Below are 27,613 nucleotides of genomic sequence, written 5' to 3' on the forward strand. Positions count from 1 at the left end.
CTTCCTCCAAGCGGCAAAGAAGAATTCTTCCTCCGGCGACGTCTTCCTCCAAGCGGCAGCAAAGTCTTCATTCTTCCGGCGGCATCTTCAATCTTCTTTCTTCGCTCCGCCGCCGCGGAGCATCCATCCCGGCCGACTGCTGAACTTGGAATGAGGTACCTTTAAATGACGTCATCCAAGATGGCGTCCGCCGAATTCCGATTGGCTGATAGGATTCTATCAGCCAATCGGAATTAAGTTAAAAAAATCTGATTGGCTGATTGAATCAGCCAATCAGATTCAAGTTCAATCCGATTGGCTGATCCGAACAGCCAATCAGATTGAGCTCGCATTCTATTGGCTGATCGGAACAGCCAATAGAATGCGAGCTCAATCTGATTGGCTGATTGGATCAGCCAATCGGATTGAACTTGAATCTGATTGGCTGATTCAATCAGCCAATCAGATTTTTTTAACTTAATTCCGATTGGCTGATAGAATCCTATCAGCCAATCGGAATTCGGCGGACGCCATCTTGGATGACGTCATTTAAAGGTACATCATTCCAAGTTCAGCAGTCGGCCGGGATGGATGCTCCGCGGCGGCGGAGCGAAGAAAGAAGATTGAAGATGCCGCCGGAAGAATGAAGACTTTGCTGCCGCTTGGAGGAAGACGTCGCCGGAGGAAGAATTCTTATTTGCCGCTTGGAGGAAGACATCGCCGGAGGAAGAATTCTTCTTTGCCGCTTGGAGGAAGACATCGCCCGGATCGGATCAGGAGTTCGGCCCGGTGTGGTGAAGACAAGGTAGGGAGATCTTCAGGGGGGTAGTGTTAGGCTTTTTTAAGGGGGGTTTGGGTGGGTTTAGAATAGGGGTATGTGGGTGGTGGGTTGTAATGGGGGGGGGGATTGTATTTGTTGTATGCAAAAGAGCTGAATTCTTTGGGGCATGCCCCACAAAAGGCCCTTTTAAGGGCTGGTAAGGTAAAGAGCTTTGAAATTTGTTGAATTTAGAATAGGGCAGGGAATTTTTTTTATTTTGGGGGTTTATTATTTTATTAGGGGGCTTAGAATAGGTGTAATTAGCTTAAATATCTTGTAATCTTTTTTTTATTTTTTGTAATTTAGTGTTTGTTTTTTTTGTAATTTAGTTTAGTTAATTTAATTGTATTTTTAGATAGATGTTAGTAGTTTATTAAATTTATTGATAGTGTAGGTGTATTTGTAACTTAGGTTAGGATTTATTTTACAGGTAATTGGGTAATTATTTTAACTAGGTAGATATTAAATAGTTAATAACTATTTAATATCTATTATACCTAGTTAAAATAATTAACAATTTACCTGTAAAATAAATATTAACCCTAACATAGCTACAATGTAATTATTAATTATATTGTAGCTATCTTAGGGTTTATTTTATAGGTAAGTATTTAGATTTAAATAGGAACATTTTAGTTTATAAATGAATTAGATTAATTTAATATAAATTTAGTTAGGGTTAGATAGAGTTAATATAGTTAATATAAATACTATAGTAACTATATTAACTATATTAACCCTAATATAATTAGGGTTAATATAGTTAATATATATAATGTAATACCTATATTAACTATAATATACTTAGGGTTAATATAGATAATATAGCTGGCGGCGGGGTAGGTAGATTAAATTAGGGGTTAATCATTTTAATAGAGATGGCGGCGGTGTAAGGGGCTTACATTAGGGGTTAATCATTTTTATATAGGTGGCGGCGGTGTAAGGGGTCAGATTAGGGGATAGATAAGGTAGATGGCGGCGGTTTTAGAGGCTCACAGTAGGGGGTTAGTTTATGTAGATGGCGGCGGGGTCCGGGAGCGGCGGTTTAGGGGGTAATAACTTTATTAGGGATTTCGGGGGGGGGGGGGGATCGCGGTTGACAGGTAGATAGACATTGCGCATGCGTTAGGTGTTAGGTTTATTTTAGCAGATCGCGGTTGACAGGGAGATAGACATTGCGCATGCGTTAGGTGTTAGGTTTATTTTCTAGTTAGTTTAGGGAGTTACGGGGCTCCAATAGTCAGCGTAAGGCTTCTTACGGCTGCTTTTTGTGGCGAGGTGAAAATGGAGTAAGTTTTCTCCATTTTCGCCACGTAAGTCCTTACGCTGCATATTGGATACCAAACTGCGCGGGTTTGGTATACCTGCCTATGGCCCAAAAAACTGCGGGCGACGGCAGAAATATACGCGCGTAACTTCTAGGTTACGCCGTATATGTGATACCAAATCCGCGCAAATATTGGCGTCGCCGGCTTTTGCGGGCGACGCTTTATATCGGATCGACCCCCTGATTTGTTGCTTAGAAGTTCTTTACAATGGGATGTGGCTACTGAGAAACTTTTGAGGTAAAATATCTTTCTTTTTTACATAGAGATGTTCAGGTGATATTTTCTAGTCAGCTTTTTACAGCTATACTGCATCACTTTCATGTGTTTAAACATTTGGGTATTATGGCCCTTTAAATTCAAATGAGTAGTAGATTTTTTTTCTGACAAATATCAAAATTATGTCTATTTTCACTCCCCCTGTATCATGTGACAGACATCAGCCAATCACAAATGCATATACGTATATTCTGTGAATTCTTGCACATGCTCAGTAGGAGCTGGTGCTTCAGAAAGTATAAATATAAAAAGACTGTGTATTTTCTGTTAATGGTTTAAAATTGCATACTCTATCTGAATCATGAAAGTTTAATTTTGACTTGAGTGTCCCTTTAAATCTATTAAAAGGTTTAAGACTAAGAGCTACCCTCTAAGGTATTACTTATAGATGAAGATTAATTCTAAGCAGAAGGAGCACAATACATTAAAGGGACATGGACTTTCATAAATACAATATATCCATTAATAAATAATTTTCCAATATACTTCTACTTACATATGTACCACTTTTATTTGGTATCTTTTGTTGAAAGTTAGCATTTTTTTACATGAGATTATATCTTGATAGACTCAGGAGAGTGCACTTCTTGTGTAATATATGGCAGCAGCGTTTGCAACAATGTCATATATTATGTCCACAAGTCACGTGCTTTCATAAAAAGAAGCTGCATTTCAACAAAGGATACCAAGAGACAGAAATAAATTAGTACATTGGAACGTTTTTTTTAAATTGTAAACTCTTTCTGAATCATGAAAGTTAAAATCGACTTCCATCTCCCTTTAATATCTAATAAATTATTCATAAACAATATTTGTTCAGCAAATTACCAAATATGGAAGCAGTAATGCATTTACTTCCTAATATATATTACATTTCAGACTGTATGGTTTACTAGCCAATAATTCATGGTCACAGCCCCTTAATCAGACTCTATATATACATTTAAAAAGTATATATATATATATATATATATATATATATATATATATATATATATATATATATTTAGGATCCTTACCCAATTTGACATCACCATCTAAAGTGAGAAGGATATTTCCAGCCTTCAGATCTCTGTGTATGATCTTGTTTTCATGCAGATAAATTAAGGCCTCCAAAGTCTGTTTACAAACTACTCTTATTTGAGGTTCTGTTAGTGGCCTCTCCAGCTCTGGAAATAAAAGGAAACAAAAACATGTAATTTCTTAAGAATCATTTAAGGAATATGTTAAAACAAACATTCTATCACTTATCACGGAACACAATGTTAAGGAGAACATACTGGGACAGAACTGCCTAAAGGTACTGTAAACACCTTGTAATTACAAGGCATTTCTGTTGTGTTATAGAATAAAATATCAGCCAAGTTATAGAATAAAACAGTTTTAAAACAAATTACATAAATTTACATCCTTTTTACAGCTCATCATTTGTATTATTTGGAGGTGTCAATCTGGGCTTTAGTCTACTGACAACAAAGCTAGCCCTGGTCATAAAGTTAGTATAAAGTACAAAGTTTTGTAGTGGTCATCTGATAAATACAATTAAAGAAAGATATGTAGCAGGGTTTGCCTTGAGAAGTCAGCAGGATGCATTTCAAAGTCCTGAGAATTAGAATTTGCTAATTTTTCTAAGCTAATTTACATGAAAAGAGGGAAAGATGTATAATGCAAAGTTATTACTTTATGCAGAACTAAACATTTTATGTAAAAATCTCAAAGTCTTGATCTGACATACAACACATTTTTGGTTCTAGTGTACAATGGCCCTTTAAATTAATAGAAAGTACATGATTTTGCTCAAATCATCCTGTGTGATAAACTGTTAACTGGTTTATGAGAAAAACTCCCACAGGTGTGCTAAAGGACATCAACGTTCTAAAAAGCAAAATCATGTACTTTCTATTAGAGTCAATTTAAAGGGACATTGTACAATAGATTTTTCTTTGCATAAATGTTTTGCAGATGATCCATTTATATAGCCCATCTGGGAGTGTTTTTGTAACAATGAATAGTTTTTGTTTATTTTTTTAATAACATTGTGATGATTGTCAGACTCCTAACCAAGCCCCACAATGTCAGATGTATACTGATGTCTACAGACTCCTGCTCGCTCCTGTTTATGTTATCAGTCTTTTCATATGCAGGGAAGGGGGGGTGTCGCTATTCTTGTTTTCCCAACCCCTTTCACTGGGTGTCCCAGCCTAACCTCATCAACAGTGATAAACTGGGAGCTTGTAAGTAAGTTTATAAAGGGTTTTATACTGGATTTTTATATCAGCATCTGTGCATATTCATCTTTTATAGTAGTGTATGTTGCTTGTAGTTATATGGAAATTGGTGTACACTGTCCCTTTATAGAAACACAAAAGCTTGTAATGACTTTAGCTCAGTGTTCCAATCGAGTCTGAAAGCTTTCAGTTTAACTCCTTGGTTGCTGCAATTGCTTTTAAAGGGCCAAACTCCCCCCTGACAAATTCCTTGCTTGGAAGAGCAAATCTGGAGTAGATGAGGCTAGCCAAGTCATTATGTTTTGATTTAGCTGATTTCTGCTGTTTAAAATTTAAGACAGATATGTAGCATGGTTAGGTTTGTGAAGTTCTGAAATGTGCACTTCCAATTCTCTGAAAATTGTGGGTTTTACAGTTCAGAGATAAATTACAGAAAAAGGGACAAAATAAAATAACGTGTGCCAGATCATATATAGACACAACTTACCTAGCATTACTGCATCCACTGCTCCTCCAGCACAGAACTCAATTAGTATCTGTATTTAAAAAAGGGGAATCACATTTAGTTGGAAATATATAAAGTTATATATAGGTTTGTTCACAAAAAAAGTGACATTAGCATTTACTGACTCACATATGCAATTGTACTGATTTAAAAACAATATATATAAGTTTTTATCAATTAATAAAATGCAAAGAGAAATAAAAATCTAAATCAGATCAATATTTGGTAGGACCACCATTTGCCTTCAAAACAACATCAATTCTTTTAGGTGCACTTGCGCAAAGTCAGGGATTTTATAGGCATATAGTCAGGTTCATAGTTAAACAATTATACCAAATAAGTGCTAATGTTCATCTATTTAATATGTAGGTTGAGGATGCTAAAGACAGTTTATTGTCAAAAGTCATACACCATGGTAAGACTGAGCACAGCAACAAAACACAAGGTGGTTATACCGCATCAGCAAGGTCTCTCCCAGGCAGAAATTTCAAGGCAGACAGGGGTTTCCAGATGTGCTGCCGAAGCTCTTCTGAAGAAGCACAAAGAAAGGGGCAACGTTGAAAACCATAGACGCAGTGGTCGGCCAGATGAAAGACACATCATACTTCCCTTCGCAATCTGAAGATGTCCAGCAGTGCCATCAACTCAGAATTGGCAGAAACCAGTGAGACCCTGGTACACCCATCTACTGTCTGCAAAAGTCTGTTCAGAAGTGGTCTTCAAGGAAAAATTGCTGCCATAAAGCCATACCTCCAACATGGAAACAAGGCCAAGCGACAACACTATGCACGAAAACGCAGGAACTGGGGTGCAGAAAAATGGAAGCAGATGCTATAGCAGAATGCAGTTAGTTCATCAAAGGGCTGTAGAGCGGTTCAAGAATGAGAGTCTGCAGGCAACAGTGAAGCATGGTGAACGTTTCTTACAAGTTTAGGGCTGCATTTCTGCAAATTAAATTGGGCATTTTAAAGTGAATGTCAATTTTGATGAAAAATTTGATTAAAAACAAGGGCACTTTAATTCATCCTCCGCCCGTCGCAAAGCCTCTTCCTGGGTCTAAAATGAGGAATCCGGCTTCCTCCAATCACGGCATTGAATCAGACACTGATTCCCCCGGGGGGGAAGCCATGATTGGAGGATGACCTATCCATCATTTCTGACATCAGAAATGGCTTGCAACGACCGCAGGAAGCTGGAGCTGCTGTGAAGATTAAAAGGTAAGTTTTTTTTTCTCAACAGGAGTGAAATGTAAATTTTGATTAATTAATGTGTCCCTGTTTTTAATCGAATTGTCCTGGAAGTGATGGTATGGCCTTTACAGAGCTTTGATCTCAACTTTATCAAGTCTTTCTGGGATTACATGAAGAGACAGAAGAAACTGAGGCTAACTAAATCCACAGAACTGCTCCAATATCTCTCTGGAATAACCTACCTACCAAGTTCATTAGAAAATGTGAGCAAATATACCTAGAATCATTTATGCTGTTTTGAAGGCAGAGTAATCAAACCTAATATTGATTTGATTTAGATTTTTCATCTGTTCACTCACTTTGCATTTTGACAACTGATAAAATAAACTATAAACATTTCTATTTTTGAAAGCATTCTTACTTTACAGCATTTTCTTTTTTTTTTTTACACCTAGCTAAACTTTTGCACAGTACGGTACTAACAGAAGCAATAAAAGGTAAGCTATGCAAACGGAATCATTGCAAGTATCATATAGAATCAGATTTTACAGAGGCACAACATATATGTAACAAATATGCATATAATACATCATAACTTCACAATAGGAATGTGCATTCTGAGGTTTCATTCACCTATGAATACAGAAGAAGGCGGCACATTGTGCCGCTCGGCTATTTTTCGTGGACAAATTTATCTTGTGCAACAGCAACAGACTAAAATTTGGATTTGCATAGATTTTAGTGTGTCGCTGTTGCAAAAGAATAACCGAGTGGTGCGAAGAGCGGCCTTTTTCCGCATTCTGAGGAGAACAAAACCTCTTAATGCACGTGTCTACTTTCCCAGTACCAAGCAACAATTCCTTCTATAATCCAATTAGGTCACACTTGGACATCACTTGAATTGTAAAGAATTATATAGATTTTAAAAATATAAAAAAAAGTTATCTAAAACTCTCTCTATTCACTGCAGAAAATTTAATTTAAAATTATGCAGAAACTTGCTGAACCTAATAACATACACATCATTTTGTTGGCGAGTTTAAAAATGGAAATACAAGAATATGAATTAGCTCCAAAGTTGACAAGTACGTTATAGAACTATTAAGTTACAAGTTGAGTGTTATTGATAAGGCAGGTTGTGTTACCTTTCCCAAAACCTCTCACAATTAATACTGCACAATCTGTTATTGCAAGTGGATGGTTAAATCTCTTAACCAAGTCAAAAGTAAACTTAAATTAACTGGATAGAGATTGAAATTTTAAACAACTTTCCAATTTACTTCTGTTATCAGTTTTGCTTTGTTCTCTTGGTATGATTTGTTAAAGAGTAATCCTAGGTGAGCTGAGGAGCGTGCACATGTTTTAAGCCATCTGGCAGCAGTGTTTGCAACATAGTTTACAGCACAATTATAGATATAGTTGCAAACACTGCTGCCATAGACTGCCACATACACGTGTACGCTCCTAAGTTCCTGTCAGACTACCTAGCTTCAATCTTCAACAAAGGATTCCCAAGAGAACAAGGCATATTTTATAATCATGAATGTTTGATTTTGACTTTACTGACTCCCTTAAGAGCTAAAATAAACCAGCATCATTAATAGTATAGCACAGAACTACATGAGCTCCACTACTTGTACACCATGTCGATATCCGACATGAAATGTATTACACACCCCCATAGTTGTCTATAATGTGAGGGATTTAGTGCACCGGAACTATACAACAGGCGGTTGTTAGCGTGCTCTAGACCGCTTGAGCGATAAAAAAAAATACTTTGGATTTATAACGAGACCAAACATAGAAGCACAATTGATTGCGCTCGGTGATGTTAACGCACAACAGTATCTTTGCACTCCACTTGTAATCTAGGCCACAATATGCCTCAGGTTTTACAGGTTCCTTATGTTTTATGAGCAAGAGAAGAAAGTTACAGCCTTTTATAGAGAACACAGGTTATGGAAAGAGCTTTGAGTTCAGATCGGGATACTAGTCTTTTGTCTATTAAAACCATTTGCAAAGCAAATATAGCGTACAGTTTACTAGGCACGCTACGTACTATGTGACATCAGATCAAGGTAGGATGCTATAAATAGGCAAACCTTAGGATTAATGGCATAGACTTTAACACCAAAGTAAATCATCACAATCATTTTAATTGTCAATCGGGGTGAAAGGAAATTTTTAATGTAATGAAAGAGAAACTTATATGGACCACAATTATATGGAAATTCAACCTCCCATGTTATACAAGTCAAGAACTTAAGATAGTCTGCAGGGTAACTAGATACATACGATCACTAAGGGGTAGATTTATCAAAGCAATTCGCCTGTAATTGCGGGCATAATAACGCATACGCACTAATTGCCATATTTATGAAAGCAATCTGCGCCTATAATTGCGCAAATCTGAAAGAAACTTCTTCACACTCCGCTTGGATTCGCCTAGGCACACAGGGGCGTGCTCCTGAGTGCACCAATATACATTAGTAATAGGCGTAATTTCACAGCCCGACCTACAAATACGCCTAGTTTCTTATTTATCATTGCTTTGTGCCGATAGGGAACTGAAATTTCTCCTTAAAGGGCCAGTAAACCCACAAAATAATGTTATATAATTCTGCACATAGTGCAGAATTATATAACATCAGCTTAGCGCCAGCTTTCTACCTGAAAGGATTTCCGAGAAAAAATTCTACGGAAATTACTTTTACAGTATGCCGCTCCTGGCTCTACTGAGCGGGTCTGTTCGTTTTTCCTAAACGCATCGGGCATGCTGTCTATTCACAACCAGCCTGATTGCGCCATTAAACTCAATGTAGCTCGCTCCCGCTCTGGTCTGGTAGCAGGAGCAAGCTACTTTGAGTTTAAAATCCTTTCAGGTAGAAAGCTGGCGCTAAGATAATGTTATATAATTGTGCACTATGTGCAGAATTATATAACATTATTTTGTGGGTTTACTGGCCCTTTAAATTGCGTGTACTATATTTCGCCATACAGACTTAGGCGAACACCATTATCATACATGCTTTTACATCTTGTGATGCAGTACTTTCTTCTTTTAACTCATTTTCCAAAGGCTCGGCACCAAGAAGAGACTGTTATTGCCAGAAATCTGCTCTTCCACAGGCACATACGGGTACCAAGAGTTATATATATATGTGACCGACCGATTTTTGCAATCTTAAATTACCAACATATGGCAAAAACAGCACAGAAACATTATATAATATAAATATGCGCAAAATAGATACCTAAAAACACTTTTTTCATAATAAAGACATGGCGGCGTAAATATTTATAGGGATATACTATGATAAATAGGGAGTAAAAGCTTTTTCCGACAGGCGAAATTTATCATTATTACGCCCCAGCTCGCCTTTTACTAAACGCGCAAAATTACATCTTTTTTTTTTATAAATTCAGGCGCACGTGCGCTTCTCCAGAGGCGAGCTGGGGCGCAGTTACAGGCGAAGCACATACAGAGTTCGTCTAGCCTTTGATAAATCTACCCCTAAGTATAAACCGCTAAGGAGATTAACCTTTCCGAATCTCCAGGATAAGGAAGGCCCAAATTTGGCAAAGCCACTTATAATTCAGAATAGTTCACAACAAAAAGCCACCACCCAAGATTCACCTTGACAAAGAGACACAAATTCATAACCCATCAAGTCACTAGCAAACAATACCAGACCAGGGGTCGCCAGCTTCTTTCTCCTGAAACAGCTGTTGTGTGCCTGCTATTGTCATATTGGCAAGCAGTGTGATCAAATGAATGAGCTGTGTGATACAGTAACTCTGACAGAATACCGACAGACAGAATGCCAAAGCACATTTGTCCGTCAGACATATGTCCGAGAGACTATGTTCCGAGTTCAGCCAAGGGCAGATACGCTCCAGAGTACTCTGTTCTAATTAGAGCCTCGGGCACCACAACCGCCTCTGGGAACCTAACCATGGGTCCTACCCTGCACGTCTTGTGGTTCTCTGTCTGGATAAAACTGTATCTATCAATCTAATCTATCTCGTGGCCGGACTGCTAGCCGACAGCCATAAGTCTGTCGGAATATTATCCGTCACACAAATGTCAGTTGGACAAATGTCCGTTGGATAACAGTCCAGCCACGGTGTGATACAAACTATGTAAGTGCAACAAATATAATAAAATTAAAAAGTAAAATTAAGATAGAAATAATGTTCACACTTGAGAGTGGAAAGGCAGAGGGATTTCTCACCAAACATGTAGTATCTGTAGCAACAATACAAAAGTGATATGTACCCCTATGATTCACAGTAAAAGTGGATTGTATAGAGCATGACAACCAAAATATTTATAGAAATCAACTCCTTGGGTTTCCAAAAATTGCTTATGTAGAAGTAGGAACTCCAAAAGCAACCTTGTTCAAAGATATTTACCAAATGTTAGTAGCCTCCCTAGGAGCCAGATATACTGCAACCAGTAAGCTGTCTGCCTCCCAATATGTAATTATTTTATCAGACACTTCCCAGATCTAGTGTAAATGTGACCAGAGTTGTGTTCAATAAAAAGAATATTAAAGGGACAGTCTACACCAGAATTTTTATTGTTTTAAAAGATAGATAATCCCTTTATTACCCATTCCCAAAATTTGCATGATGAACACAGACCATTTTTCAATTTTCTTACAGTTAGGGACCAGGGCTGTTCTTACATTTTTGCGGTGTTTGTGTTTAGCTGTAATTTTCCTCTTACTCATTTACTGTACCCACACATATTATATACTCTTTTTCTTGCCATTAATTGGACTTTCTAAATATACCATTATTTTCATCATATCATATAATTTACTATAAAAAAATTATAAAATATGATGAAAAAATTGAAAAAAAAACCCCCACATTTATTCTAACTTTGACCCCCCAAAATCTGTTACATATCTACAACCACCAAAAAACACCCATGCTAAATAGTTTCTAAATTTTTATTTGAGTTTAGAAATACCCAAGGTTTACATGTTCTTTGCTTTTTTTGCAAGTTATAGGGCAATAAATACAAGGGGCGCGATCCGATATAGATCGCAGTTTGCGGCGCAAGCGAGGGAACCGGCGTCGCCCGCAGTTTCAGCTCGCAACTCGAGCCATCCCATATATGTCGCCGTCAGATGCTAACGTGCCGTAAGTCGGATAAACCAGCGATGTCCAGAAATCTGCGTAAGTACAAATTTCTGGCGTCGCCAGTGACTTGCGGCACGTTAGAAACTGCCGGCGCCTATAAAACCTGACTAAAGTCTAAAACACCCGCACTGTCTAACACGCCTCCCTAACATAGCCCGCACTGTCTAACACGCCTCCCTAACATAGCCCGCACTGTCTAACCCTCTATCCGCTATCCCCCCTCACTATCCTAACAATAAAAAAGCTATTAACCCCTAAACCGCCGCTCCCGTACCCCGCCGCCAGCTATATTATATCTATAACCCCCTAAAGTGAGCCCCTAACACCGCCGCCATCTATATTAAAATTATTAACCCCTAATGTAAGCCCCTTACACCGCCGCCATCTCTATTAAAATGATTAACCCCTAATTTAATCTACCTACCCCGCCGCCAGCTATATTATCTATATTAACCCTAAGTATATTATAGTTAATATAGGTATTACATTATATATATTAACTATATTAACCCTAATTATATTAGGGTTAATATAGTTAATATAGTTACTATAGTATTTATATTAACTATATTAACTCTATCTAACCCTAACACCCCTAACTAAATTTATATTAAATTAATCTAATTCATTTATAAACTAAAATATTCCTATTTAAATCTAAATACTTACCTATAAAATAAACCCTAAGATAGCTACAATATAATTAATAATTACATTGTAGCTATGTTAGGGTTAATATTTATTTTACAGGTAAATTGTTAATTATTTTAACTAGGTATAATAGATATTAAATAGTTATTAACTATTTAATATCTACCTAGTTAAAATAATTACCCAATTACCTGTAAAATAAATCCTAACCTAAGTTACAAATACACCTACACTATCAATAAATTTAATAAACTACAAACATCTATCTAAAAATACAATTAAATTAACTAAACTAAATTACAAAAAAAAACAAACACTAAATTACAAAAAATAAAAAAAAGATTACAAGATATTTAAGCTAATTACACCTATTCTAAGCCCCCTAATAAAATAATAAACCCCCAAAATAAAAAAATTCCCTGCCCTATTCTAAATTAAACAAATTTCAAAGCTCTTTACCTTACCAGCCCTTAAAAGGGCCTTTTGTGGGGCATGCCCCAAAGAATTCAGCTCTTTTGCATACAACAAATACAATCCCCCCCCCCATTACAACCCACCACCCACATACCCCTATTCTAAAACCACCCAAACCCCCCTTAAAAAAGCCTAACACTACCCCCCCTGAAGATCTCCCTACCTTGTCTTCACCACACCGGGCCGAACTCCTGATCCGATCCGGGCGATGTCTTCCTCCAAGCGGCAAAGAAGAATTCTTCCTCCGGCGATGTCTTCCTCCAAGCGGCAAAGAAGAATTCTTCCTCCGGCGACGTCTTCCTCCAAGCGGCAGCAAAGTCTTCATTCTTCCGGCGGCATCTTCAATCTTCTTTCTTCGCTCCGCCGCCGCGGAGCATCCATCCTGGCCGACTGCTGTACTTGGAATGAGGTACCTTTAAATGACATCATCCAAGATGGCGTCCGCCAAATTCCGATTGGCTGATAGGATTCTATCAGCCAATCGGAATTAAGTTAGAAAAATCTGATTGGCTGATTGAATCAGCCAATCAGATTCAAGTGCAATCCGATTGGCTGATCCAATCAGCCAATCAGATTGAGCTCGCATTCTATTGGCTGTTCCGATCAGCCAATAGAATGCGAGCTCAATCTGATTGGCTGTTCGGATCAGCCAATCGGATTGAACTTGAATCTGATTGGCTGATTCAATCAGCCAATCAGATTTTTCTAACTTAATTCCGATTGGCTGATAGAATCCTATCAGCCAATCGGAATTCGGCGGACGCCATCTTGGATGACGTCATTTAAAGGTACCTCATTCCAAGTACAGCAGTCGGCCAGGATGGATGCTCCGCGGCGGCGGAGCGAAGAAAGAAGATTGAAGATGCCGCCGGAAGAATGAAGACTTTGCTGCCGCTTGGAGGAAGACGTCGCCGGAGGAAGAATTCTTCTTTGCCGCTTGGAGGGAGACATCGCCGGAGGAAGAATTCTTCTTTGCCGCTTGGAGGAAGACATTGCCCGGATCGGATCAGGAGTTCGGCCCGGTGTGGTGAAGACAAGGTAGGGAGATCTTCAGGGGGGGTAGTGTTAGGCTTTTTTAAGGGGGGTTTGGGTGGTTTTAGAATAGGGGTATGTGGGTGGTGGGTTGTAATGGGGGGGGGGGGATTGTATTTGTTGTATGCAAAAGAGCTGAATTCTTTGGGGCATGCCCCACAAAAGGCCCTTTTAAGGGCTGGTAAGGTAAAGAGCTTTGAAATTTGTTTAATTTAGAATAGGGCAGGGAATTTTTTTATTTTGGGGGTTTATTATTTTATTAGGGGGCTTAGAATAGGTGTAATTAGCTTAAATATCTTGTAATCTTTTTTTTATTTTTTGTAATTTAGTGTTTGTTTTTTTTTGTAATTTAGTTTAGTTAATTTAATTGTATTTTTAGATAGATGTTTGTAGTTTATTAAATTTATTGATAGTGTAGGTGTATTTGTAACTTAGGTTAGGATTTATTTTACAGGTAATTGGGTAATTATTTTAACTAGGTAGATATTAAATAGTTAATAACTATTTAATATCTATTATACCTAGTTAAAATAATTAACAATTTACCTGTAAAATAAATATTAACCCTAACATAGCTACAATGTAATTATTAATTATATTGTAGCTATCTTAGGGTTTATTTTATAGGTAAGTATTTAGATTTAAATAGGAATATTTTAGTTTATAAATGAATTAGATTAATTAAATATAAATTTAGTTAGGGGTGTTAGGGTTAGATAGAGTTAATATAGTTAATATAAATACTATAGTAACTATATTAACTATATTAACCCTAATATAATTAGGGTTAATATAGTTAATATATATAATGTAATACCTATATTAACTATAATATACTTAGGGTTAATATAGATAATATAGCTGGCGGCGGGGTAGGTAGATTAAATTAGGGGTTAATCATTTTAATAGAGATGGCGGCGGTGTAAGGGGCTTACATTAGGGGTTAATAATATTAATATAGCTGGCGGCGGTATAGGGGGATTAGATTAGGGGTTAATAATTTTTATATAGGTGGCGGCGGTGTAAGGGGTCAGATTAGGGGATAGATAAGGTAGATGGCGGCGGTTTTAGAGGCTCACAGTAGGGGGTTAGTTTATGTAGATGGCGGCGGGGTCCGGGAGCGGCGGTTTAGGGGGTAATAACTTTATTAGGGATTTCGGGGGGGGGGGGGGGGGGGATCGCGGTTGACAGGGAGATAGACATTGCGCATGCGTTAGGTGTTAGGTTTATTTTAGCAGCCAGTTTAGGGAGTTACGGGGCTCCAATAGTCAGCGTAAGGCTTCTTACGGCTGCTTTTTGTGGAGAGGTGAAAATGGAGTAAGTTTTCTCCATTTTCGCCACGTAAGTCCTTACGCTGCATATTGGATACCAAACTGCGCGGGTTTGGTATACCTGCCTATGGCCCAAAAAACTGCGGGCGACGCCAGAAATATACGGGCGTAACTTCTAGGTTACGCCGTATATGTGATACCAAACCCGCGCAAATATTGGCGTCGCCGGCTTTTGCGGGCGACGATTTATATCGGATCGACCCCAAGAAGCACTTTGCTATTTCCAAACCATTTATTTTTTTATTTTTTTTAAATTAGCGAAAGTTACATTGTAACACTGATATCTGTCAGGAATCCCTTAATAACCCTTCACATGTGTATATATTTTTTTAGTAGACAACCCAAAGTATTGATCTAGGCCCATTTTGGTATATTTCATGCCACCATTTCACCGCCAAATGTGATCAAATAAAAAAAAAAAAAAAATCATTAACTTTTTCACAAACTTTAGGTTTCTCACTGAAATTATTTACAAACAGCTTGTGCAATTATGGCACTGGTTGTAAATGCTTCTCTTGGATCCTCTTTGTTCAGAAATAGCAGACTTATATGGCTTTGGCATTGCTTTTTGGTAATTAGAAGGCCGCTAAATGCAGCTGCGCACCACACTTATATTATGCCCAGCAGTGAAGGGGTTAATTAGGTAGTTTGTATGGTTAATTTTAACTTTCGTGTATAGATCAGCCTCCCATCTGACATATCCCACCCCCTGATCCAAACAGCTCTCTTCCCTCCCCTCCCCCCAATGGTTACCCCCAGCTTAAGTCCTGGCAGAAAGTCTGCTAGTATGAAGTAAGTTGTTCTTTTTTTTGTTTGTTTTTTTTTGGGGGGGGGGGGGGGGGGTTATTTATATATTTTTATATCGTGATCGCTTCCAGTGATTATAACCCCTGAGAATGTTTTTTGTAGGACATACAATTTCTTGTGCAGGCTATGTTTACACAGCTTTCCTTTAGCCTATCCTTAACGGGATACTAATCCCACATTTTCTATATAATGATTCAGATAGAGCATGCAATTTTAGGCAACTTTCTAATTTACTCAATTAGCAATTTTTCTTCTTTCTCTTGCTATTGTTATTTAAAAATGCAGGAATGTAAAGCTTAGAAGCCAGCCAATTTTTGGTTCAGAACCTAGGTTATGCTTGCTTATTGGTGGCTAAGTATAGAAACTTTCAGTATAGGTAAGGACACCACAGGCAAAATCACACTAAAAATTAAACTAACATTATAGCTGGGGCTAACTTTGTTGTATGTCAACTAAAGCCCAGATTGGCTCCTCCAAATAAGGCAAATAGTGGATGGAGTTTTGCTATTGATTAATAATTGCAGAACAAGAGATGTTAAATGGACATAATACTCATATGCTAAATCACTTGAAACTGATGCAGTATAACTGTAAAAAGCTGACAGGCAAATATCACCTGAGCATCTCTAGGTAAAAAAGGAAGATATTTTACCTCACAACTTCCTCAGCTCAGCAGAGTAAGCTCTGTGTAAAAAGTTATACTCAGTTACAGCCCAGCTGCAGGTAAAAAAAAAACATAATTTATGCTTACCTGATAAATTTATTTCTCTTGTAGTTTATCCAGTCCACGTATCATCCATTACTTACGGGATATTCTCCTTCCCAACAGGAAGTTGCAAGAGGATCACCCACAGCAGAGCTTCTATATAGCTCCTCCCCTAACTGTCATATCCAGTCATTCCACCGAAAACAAACAGAGAAAGGAGAAATCATAGGGTGCAGTGGTGACTGTAGTTTAATGAAAATTTAGACCTGCCTTAAAAAGGACAGGGCGGGCCGTGGACTGGATATACTACAAGAGAAATAAATTTATCAGGTAAGCATAAATTATGTTTTCTCTTGTTAAGTGTATCCAGTCCATGGATCATCCATTACTTATGGGATACCAATACCAAAGCTAAAGTACACGGATGATGGGAGGGACAAGGCAGGATTAAGCGGAAGGAACCACTGCCTGAAGAACCTTTCTCCCAAAAACAGCCTCCGAAGAAGCAAAAGTATCAAATTTGTAAAATTTGGAAAAAGTGTGAAGCGAAGACCAAGTTGCAGCCTTGCAAATCTGTTCAACAGAGGCCTAATTTTTAAAGGCCCAGGTGGAAGCCACAGCTCTAGTAGAATGAGCTGTAATCCTTTCAGGGGGCTGCTGTCCAGCAGTCTCATAGGCTAAACGTATTTTTCTCCGAAGCCAAAAAGAAAGAGAGGTTGCCGAGGCCTTCTGACCTCTCCTCTGTCCAGAGTAAACAACAAACAGGTTAGATGTTTGGCGAAAATCTTTAGTAGCCTGTAAGTAAAACTTCAAGGCACGGACTACGTCCAGATTATGTAACAGACGTTCCTTCTATGAAGAAGGATTAGGACACAATGATGGAACAACAATCTCTTGATTGATATTCTTGTTAGAAACCACCTTAGGTAAAAACCCAGGTTTGGTACGCAGGACTACCTTATCTGCATGAAAAATCAGATAAGGAGAATCACATTGTAAGGCAGATAGCTCAGAGACTCTCCGAGCCGAGGAAATAGCCATCAAAAACAGAACTTTCCAAGATAAAAGTTTAATATCAATGGAATGAAGGGGTTCCAACTGAACTCCTTGAAGAACTTTAAGAACCAAGTTTAAGCTCCACGGGGGAGCAACAGGTTTAAACACAGGCTTAATTCTAACCAAAGCCTGGCAAAATGCCTGGACGTCTGGAACCTCTGCCAGACACTTGTGCAAAAGAACAGACAGAGCAGAAATCTGTCCCTTTAAGGAACTAGCTGATAATCCTTTGTCCAAGCCCTCTTGGAGAAAAGTCAATATTCTAGGAATCTTAACCTTACTCCATGAGTAATTCTTGGATTCACACCAATAAAGATATTTACTCCATATCTTGTGGTAGATTTTCCTGGTAACAGGCTTTCGTGCCTGTATTAAAGTATCAATGACTGACTCGGAGAAGCCACGCTTTGATAGAATCAAGCGTTCAATCTCCATGCAGTCAGTCTCAGAGAAATTAGATTTGGATGATTGAAAGGACCTTGTATCAGAAGGTCCTGTCTTAGAGGCAGAGTCCATGGTGGAAAGGATGACATGTCCACTAGGTCTGCATACCAAGTCCTGCGTGGCCACGCAGGTGCTATCAGAATCACTGATGCTCTCTCTTGTTTGATTTTGGCAATCAGTCGAGGGAGCAGAGGAAACGGTGGAAACACATAAGCCAGGTAGAATAACCAAGGCGCTGCTAGAGCATCTATCAGAGTCGCTTCTGGGTCCCTGGACCTGGATCCGTAACAAGGAAGCTTGGCGTTCTGGCGAGACGCCATGAGATCCAACTCTGGTTTGCCCCAACGATGAATCAACTGAGCAAACACCTCCGGATGGAGTTCCCACTCCCCCGGATGGAAAGTCTGACGACTTAGAAAATCCGCCTCCCAGTTCTCCACGCCTGGGATATGGATTGCTGACAGGTGGCAAGAGTGGTACTCTGCCCAGCTAATAATTTTTGAGACTTCTAACATTGCTAGGGAACTCCTGGTTCCCCCTTGATGGTTGATGTAAGCCACAGTCGTGATGTTGTCCGACTGAAATCTGATGAACCTCAGTGTTGCTAACTGAGGCCAAGCCAGAAGAGCATTGAATATCGCTCTTAACTCCAGAATATTTATTGGAAGGAGTTTCTCCTCCTGAGTCCACGATCCCTGTGCCTTCAGGGAATTCCAGACTGCACCCCAACCTAGAAGGCTGGCATCTGTTGATACAATTGTCCAATCTGGCCTGCGAAAGGTCATACCCTTGGACAGGTGTACCCGAGACAACCACCAGAGAAGAGAATCTCTGGTCTATTGATCCAGATTTAGCAGAGGGGACAAATCTGTGTAATCCCCATTCCACTGACTCAGCATGCATAATTGCAGCGGTCTGAGATGAAGGCGCGCAAATGGCACTATGTCCATTGCCGCTACCATTAAGCCGATTACCTCCATACACTGAGCTACCGAAGGGCGCGGAATGGAGTGAAGAACACGGCAAGCATTTAGAAGTTTTGATAACCTGGACTCCGTCAGGTAAATTTTCATTTCTACAGAATCTATAAGAGTCCCTAAGAAGGAGACTCTTGTGAGTGGGGATAGAGAACTCATTTCCTCGTTCACTTTCCACCCGTGCGACCTCAGAAATGCCAGAACTATGTCTGTATGAGACTTGGCAACTTGAAAGCTTGACGCCTGTATCAGGATGTCGTCTAGATACTGAGCCACCGCTATGCCTCGCGGTCTTAGAACCGCCAGAAGTGAGCCCAGAACCTTTGTAAAGATTCTCAGGGGTGTAGCCAACCCGAAGGGAAGAGCTACAAATTGGTAATGCCTGTCTAGAAAGGCAAACCTTAGAAACCGATGATGATCTTTGTGAATCGGTATGTGAAGGTAGGCATCCTTTAAGTCCACTGTGGTCATGTACTGACCTTCTTGGATCATGGGCAGGATGGTCCGAATAGTTTCCATTTTGAAAGATGGAACTCTGAGGAATTTGTTTAAGATCTTTAGATCCAAAATTGGTCTGAAGGTTTTTGGGAACCACAAACAGATTCAAATAAAAACCCTGTCCTTGTTCCGTCCGCGGAACTGGATGGATCACTCCCATAACTAGGAGGTCTTGCACACAGCGTAGGAATGCCTCTTTCTTTATCTGATTTGCAGATAGCCTTGAAAGATGAAATCTCCCTTGTGGAGGGGAAGCTTTGAAGTCCAGAAGATATCCCTGAGATATGATCTCCAACGCCCAGGGATCCTGAACATCTCTTGCCCACGCCTGGGCGAAGAGAGAAAGTCTGCCCCCTACTAGATCCATCGCCGGATAGGGGGCCGTTCCGTCATGCTGTCTTAGAGGCAGCAGCAGGCTTTCTGGCCTGCTTGCCTTTGTTCCAGGACTGGTTAGGTTTCCAGGCCTGCTTAGATTGAGCAAAAGTTCCCTCTTGTTTTGAAGCGGAGGAAGTTGATGCTGCACCTGCCTTGAAATTTCGAAAGGCACGAAAATTAGACTGTTTGGCCTTTGCTTTGGCCCTGTCCTGAGGAAGGGTGTGACCCTTACCTCTAGTAATGTCAGCAATAATTTCCTTCAAACCAGGCCCGAATAAGGTCTGCCCCTTGAAAGGAATGTTGAGTAATTTAGACTTCAAAGTCACGTCAGCTGACCAGGATTTAAGCCATAGCGCCCTACGCGCTTGGATGGCGAATCCGGAATTCTTAGCCGTTAGTTTAGTCAAATGAACAATGGCATCAGAAACAAATGAGTTAGCTAGCTTAAGTGTTCTAAGCTTGTCAATAATTTCAGTCAATGGAGCTGTATGGATGGCCTCTTCCAGTGCCTCAAACCAGAATGCCGCCGCGGCCGTGACAGGCGCAATGCATGCAAGGGGCTGTAAAATAAAACCTTGTTGAATAAACATTTTCTTAAGGTAACCCTCCAATTTTTTATCCATTGGATCTGAAAAAGCACAACTGTCCTCAAACGGGATAGTAGTACGCTTTGCTAAAGTAGAAACTGCTCCCTCCACCTTAGGGACCGTCTGCCATAAGTCCCGTGTAGTGGCGTCTATTGGAAACATTTTTCTAAATATAGGAGGTGGGGAAAAAGGCACACCCGGTCTATCCCACTCCTTGCTAATAATTTCTGTAAGCCTTTTAGGTATAGGAAAAACATCAGTACACACCGGTACCGCATAGTATTTATCCAGCCTACACAATTTCTCTGGTACTGCAACTGTGTTACAGTCATTCAGAGCAGCTAATACCTCCCCAAGCAACACACGGAGGTTCTCAAGCTTAAATTTAAAATTAGAAATCTCTGGGACGTTTGTGGACAGAGCTCTGCTCACAAACCTGTATATAACTGCTATTAAAACCCTATATAACACGAAAAACACGGAAAGAAGTGTTTAAAAGTAAGATTGCACTGTGACTTTGGGGCTGTATCACCTATTTGAGTGCCAGATCGGACAAGATCACTGCCTATCTGCCTTTCCTACCTCTCTCCTACAACCGGCCTTAGCGCTCCTGGTAAGCTGCACTCCGGAGGGTCGGGGCTCCGCTCCGGAGTGATTTGTGAAGAGGTGACCGGTATTGGAGGTAAAGGATCACCAAGAAGAGACCGCTTCACACCCTAGCTGCTGGGCTACAGTACTGGCTTACTGCTCGGACCTCTCAAGCATTCACGCAACACCTTCCTGAGCGGTCCTTGCAGATCGTGGGCAGGCATTAAGAGGACTGTTCCGGTCATTGTACATAATAGTCCGGTCGAGATATAGTGACCAGCGGAGCCACATAGTACTACAAGAATACCCGGTAAGGCGGCGTTATTTTTTTTCTTACCCCCGGCACCCCAGCTTGACATTTGCTCCTCTGCCATTACACTGTTTATAACAAAAAGCGAGCAAAGGGGGAAAAAAACAATAAAAAGAAATATAACCATAATCCCAAGGAAAGTTACGGTCAATTGGACTTTAATATCTGTCCCTTGATCAGGAAGGCCCTGATACCATTGTGCAAATCACTCTAAAAGGCGCCAAAATCCGCCATCTTTGGCCCAAACATAGGCCTATAAGTGTCACGCAGCATATGTAAACTTGCTAAGGATTACACCACAACAGGATTACTACAATATCAGCTAAAAGGGAGAGAACTTCTACCACATAAAGCTTTATTGTCTGAACCACTAATTAAACGTTGTACTACTTTTATAGAGCCATAGATGTTACAGGCCTGATGTTCATATAGTGCTTTATTTGCTCTCAAGGACTGCACCCCTGCAGAAGCTTAGTGTGTCTGCCTGCCATTTCTCTGGCAATCTATACCCAGTGTGTGATTACAGAACCTGCTTAAGCCTAATAACTTTTCCAAATAGCAGCTTTAAATACAGGAGACATTCCTATTGCAGGGACACTAACTATACACGCATCAGCCTCAGAGAAGCACAACTACTGAGACATATTCCACCTGTGCCTCCCTAACAGCCAGTGCATGCTACATGCAATACTGCAGTAACCCCATTTTATGTTTCTGGTCCCTTATCCAACACAGCGGGACTTTCTAGGTTCAGTGACCCTTTTGTGTTAAATTATTGCTGCTGCGTCAGCACAGGTGTCTCTGGGCTTTGACCCAGGGTGGAGTGTTATTTTATTATCTGTCTAACCATATTTTTTACCCACAGATTGCTGATTGACATATACTGTACCAGGTTTTCTGACCCAAAATTGAGTTTTGTGGCGCCTTACTGTTTAAATTAGTCACTTACACTCTTTATGAGTTACTCTTTTCTACAGTAACTGAGCACTCTATTTAGATAGATCACCCCTAAATTGTAATGTACATTGCGTCAACTTTTCCTGCTTTAACATTCCTTTTTCCTTTACAGGACTTTTAGATTATTTGCCTCCTCACCTGATAAGATAAGGGTGTACGTGGCTTGTCTAATTTGCTAACACTGAGGTCATAACAACCCTGATAATTTGATTCCAAGTACTCAGTTATATCTCTTGTTGTGGAGGTACTACTACTGGGGTTTTCTGTCACCCCCTATCCACTCTCTCCACCCATTTCCTGTTGTAGTTAGTTGCAACAGGTCATATCCACTTCCTTTTCCCGTCATGGCCCAGTGAGGGCAAGGTTCCCTGGAGAGAGTGCATATCAAAGCTCCTGTCCCACCTATCTCTGTAGTGAGATTTCTAAGCTATTAAAGTGACATTTTCTCAGTTGATGCACCTTTTCCCATCAGCAGGCCAGATGTTAACCATGGCTACCTAACTCTAGATTGACATCAGGGGGACTATGTTACAAATATTTTCAAATTACTCTCTTTAACGGTTATACTATATCTGAGTGCAACCTTCTCCTAACTTCTTTGAGATCATACTCAACAACTTGAAGATAGACACAGAATATGTCTCAAAGCACTAAACGGAAGCCAAAACCGTCGCAGCCACCCAGGAAAACAGTGGTGGACCACTTTAAAGGACATGTAGCTGATAAAACCCAGGTATATCGAGACTCCACCCCTATGTTAGATGAAAGTGAGTCTGACAACAGCATGGATTCCCACTCCCCCACATCAGATGCGGTGTCGGCTTCTATTGTGGATGTACTTACTAAGAGGATGAACCTCCTACAAGACACGTTGACCAAAGAGATCAAAGGGTCCACAGCCGAACTTCGCAGAGAGATTGCATCACTGGGGGAACGGACAGATACCCTGGAGCATAAACAAGAAGATCTAACAGTTGATCATGCTCACCTACTAGCTTACTCTCAGAGTCTAGCGACACAGATATCCGACTTGGAGATAAAACTGGCCGATATGGAGGACAGATCCAGACGGAATAATCTAAGGTTCCGGGGGGTATCTGAAGAAATTGGATCACAAGACTTGGAGTCTCATATTCTGCAATTCTGTAAACTCATATTACCCTCTTCAGACCCGACGGACTTCATACTAGACAGAGTTCACAGAGTGGCAAGACCACGATCAGTATCACAAGATAAGCCGAGAGATGTCCTTGCTAGGGTTCATTTCTTCACCCATAAAGAAAAGATAATGAGGGCATTGGCCAATAAACCACAGCTACCAGACAACTTTCAACACATTTCGGTTTTTCCGGATATTTCTAGCTACACTCTGCAAAGGAGAAGAACCTTTAGAAATATAACTCAAATTCTGAGAACAGAGAATATAAGATATAGATGGGGTTACCCGACAAAGCTGATTGTTGCCAAAAATGGAGAAACACACACCATTATTACCCTTCAGGAGGGCTTTGACCTACTAAAAGAGTGGGGGCTGGTGGCACCAGATCCTCGTTCCAGAAATGTTCCAACAACTGCCAATAATAGGTCTGACCCGCCCATCATGACCTCACAACCTAAAATCCGAGCTGGAGCCCCGGATTTCACTCCTAGGCCACAAAGGCCTACTACTTAACTGTTGTTCTCTATGAATAATGTCTGTTTATATTGTTGTAACTGCTAAGATAATACCTGTTTTATTAACCATATATGTTCTCAATCTTGTCTACTTTTACCCTGCCTGGGTGCCTGTTCCACACAGGGGACGAGGAAACTTGTGAACTCTTTTGAGAGACAGTAACCGTGCCCCAAGCCATCTTGCTTCCATACGTTAAACACCCCGGCTTTAGCCCAAAAACGGGGGACTGTGGACATCTCCCCTCCCCTGTGTGGTGCAGGAGACAGGTGGCCTAACTAATAATTGGTAAAACCTGTATCAAATAGTTGAATTTAGACATCCCTATACTTGAATTTATAGACAGGTATAGGTCAGTTCAATCGCACTCAATGTTAAGTTATGTTTCTAAACCAAACCGTTTGAGTTAATTTTGTTTTCCTGTTGTTCATATTCCCCCGTAGATAGTCAATCTACCTATACCAGTTGGTATATTTATAACACTCCCCCCCCATATACGCTAAGTATATTAGTGACATCCCCTTTTAAGGGGACTGGAGAAGTCAGTCTATCTCTTCGGCTATACTTCTCCTTTTGGTGATCCGTTGGGTCACCAGATTTGCTTAGACAGTTTCAGTTGTACACAGAAGAAAAAAAGAAAAAAAAAATTTTTTTGAATATTTTTAACACAAACTTGTTTCCACAGGTTATGTTCTCCCATCTTTCTCCTTTTTGTTTCCTAATTTGACACCAGTTTCTGAGTCCATATATCTTCACCTATCTTTATTTTTTCTTTAAAGTGATAGGTACAGACCCTTTGGAGACAGACTTCTTGTGCTTTCCTGGGACATTGGCCTGCCCATACTGTTTGAAAATTCGGTGGTCATATCTTGGTGTGCAGATCCAGGTGGGGTGAGTTTTTTTTTTTTTTTTTCTCCTAACCATCACCTCTCCTCTAGCTCTGTTTTCTCCTCCCACCCTCCCTGACCATTAGATCCGTCATGTCGAAAATTCCCAGTAACATCTCTTTTGCAACGCTAAATGCTAAGGGGCTTAATTCCCAAGACAAAAGAAGTATGCTTACAAACACCATGAAAAATCTTAAAATGCAAGTCATTTTCTTACAAGAAACCCATTGGCTAACATCCTTACAAGCCCCATACAGAACCCCAGATTATCCCACAGTGATTCTGGCCTCCTACACTGAAAAATCTAGAGGTGTAGCGATCGCTATACATAAAACTATACACTATGAGACTATTTCTGTAGAGGCGGATACCCAAGGGAGATACCTATTACTTATCTGTAAACTTAACGGTATTCTGTTCACCTTGGTAAACATATATGCTCCCAACCAGGCGCAACCCAAATTTCTGAAAGGGATTTTGTCCAAAATTGAGAAATATAAAGTTGGAACCCTGGTCCTGGGAGGGGATTTCAACATGGTATGGGATCCCCAAATAGACAAAAAGCTTCAGAAGGGGAAAAGTATTGATGCGTACACTACAAATACGGCCAACAAATTCCGCCAATACATAGCCCAATATAATCTATATGATATCTGGAGGGCACAACACCACAGTGATAGAGATTATACCTATTTTTCTAGACCCCATCACTCCTACTCAAGGCTAGATCACTTTTTCTCCGACTCTTGGACTCTGAATAGAGTACTAGAGTCGCATATCAGGGTTTGTTCATGGTCCGACCATGATATCCTCACTTTTTCCCTAACCACTGACCTAACCAACACAACTAGGCCTAGTTGGAAACTTCCGAAACAAGCACTTCATGATAAAATCTTCAAGACATCCCTCAAGAACTCCATTGCTGAGTTCTTGAAAATTAATGAGACCCCAGGTATGCCATCTCAAACAATATGGGCTGCCTTGAAAGCATACGTAAGAGGGATTTGTATTAGGAGACAGGCAACACTGAGGCGGCAGTCAGGTGCGCCCTTGGGCCTTCTTATGTCTGAACTAAGACAGGCTGAGCAAGACAACAAAAATTCCCCGTCAGCCACTCTATCTGATAAGATCAAGCAGCTTAGGACGCAATTGGCAGACAGAGAGCTGGAAAGAGTGAAAGAGTCCTACATCCGATTTAAGAAGTTATTATATTGTCAGGGCAATAAAGCCTCAACGTTACTAGCTCACAAACTGAGAGGTAGGACCGCTGCAGCCAGAATCTTGGCACTCCAACGGGGAACCATACTGGTCACATCCCCTAAGGATATTGGAGAAACTTTCGCGGCCTATTATTCGGATTTATACAACCTCCAACCCTCAATGGCTGAGAAGGAGTCCTCTGTTCCGGAGGTGGTTGACTTTTTGCAAAGCCTCAACCTACCCAGTCTATCAGAAGAAGATAGAGAAACACTCAAGGCCCCATTCTCCATATCGGAAATTAACCTTGCCATTAAGCATACTCAAAACAATAAAGCCCCGGGCCCTGACGGTTACCCGGCATCTTTCTATAAACTCTTTAAGGTGGAATTGAGTAAGATCCTCCTTGGTGTCTTCTCGGAAGCTCGAGAGTCGGGGTCGTTCGCTAAAGAATACCTACAAGCAACGATACTACCGATTCCCAAGCCTAATAAAGATCCCTCACAGTGTAGCAGCTACAGACCAATATCACTGATTAACGGAGATATAAAGCTCTATGCTAAACTCTGGGCTAATCGTCTAAACACCCTACTTCCAGGGGTGATACATAATGACCAAGTTGGCTTCACCTTTGGCAGAGAAGGACCCGACAATACCAGAAGAACACTGGATATCCTCATGGAGGCTTCCAGACTAAAGTTGCCCATGCTGGCCCTGTCTTTAGACGCAGAAAAAGCGTTCGACAGGGTCAGATGGGACTACTTATGGTGTACGCTGGCCCAATTTGGTATTCCAGATGAAGTGATAACGGCAATACGAGCCCTATACGCCTACCCAACCGCGGTGGTTAAGGGCATGGGATTTGCTTCCCCGGAAATACATATTACCAATGGCACAAGGCAGGGTTGTCCCCTGTCGCCCCTAATCTTTACATTGGCCATTGAACCTTTGGCTCAAGCCATTAGGAACTCAAGTCCAATACATGGGGTAAAATGTGGGAGAGTCACTGCAAAGATAGCGTTATTTGCGGATGACGTTACTCTATTTCTCACAAACCCACTGGGCTCCTTGCCGATACTGCTGGATCTTCTTTCCAAATTCGGGACGTATAGCTATTACAAAGTTAACGTCTCTAAGACCGAGGCCTTGCCGCTTGGCATCCCTGCATTTGAGTTGGATGTCCTACGAACGTCTTACTCTTTTCAGTGGTCATGCGCCACCATCTTGGGGTACAACTGGGCCCTGACCCGAAATCTGTGCTTGCCATCAACTATTCAGATATAATTCAAGAGGTCACTGAGCTCACCACTTCCTGGAGCCTCAAAGAATTGTCATGGCTGGGTCGTATCGCCTCTTTTAAAATGACAATTCTACCTAAAATTCTCTATTATTTCCGATGTATTCCCCTCAATGTACCCAGTGCCCTGATAGACACACTCCAATCTATTGGCCAAAAATACATATGGGGAAAGTCTAGACCTCGAATTGCTGCGAAAATACTGCAGAAAAAATACGAACGGGGAGGAGTGGCGATGCCTAGCATACGTGGGTATTATGAGGCAGCCAGACTATCACACATCACAG

The 27,613-nt window shown here is 40.4% G+C and overlaps 1 protein-coding gene across 3 annotated transcripts in view; it reads right to left on the bottom strand.

Moving 5' to 3' along the window:
• The window catches only part of SLK (STE20 like kinase), a 325,767-nt gene that overhangs the window by 191,460 nt on the left and 106,694 nt on the right, over positions 1-27,613 (bottom strand). For all 3 annotated transcript variants that reach the window (XM_053692434.1, XM_053692433.1, XM_053692432.1), the window contains exons 3-4: positions 5,119-5,167; positions 3,423-3,572 (exon numbers count right to left, since the gene is read on the bottom strand). In XM_053692434.1, coding sequence (XP_053548409.1) covers positions 3,423-3,572; positions 5,119-5,167 — 199 coding nt within the window. The remainder of the gene's footprint in view (positions 1-3,422; positions 3,573-5,118; positions 5,168-27,613) is intronic.

Source organism: Bombina bombina, chromosome 9 (genome assembly GCF_027579735.1).
Source record: "Bombina bombina isolate aBomBom1 chromosome 9, aBomBom1.pri, whole genome shotgun sequence".
Taxonomy (NCBI): Eukaryota; Metazoa; Chordata; class Amphibia; order Anura; family Bombinatoridae; genus Bombina; species Bombina bombina.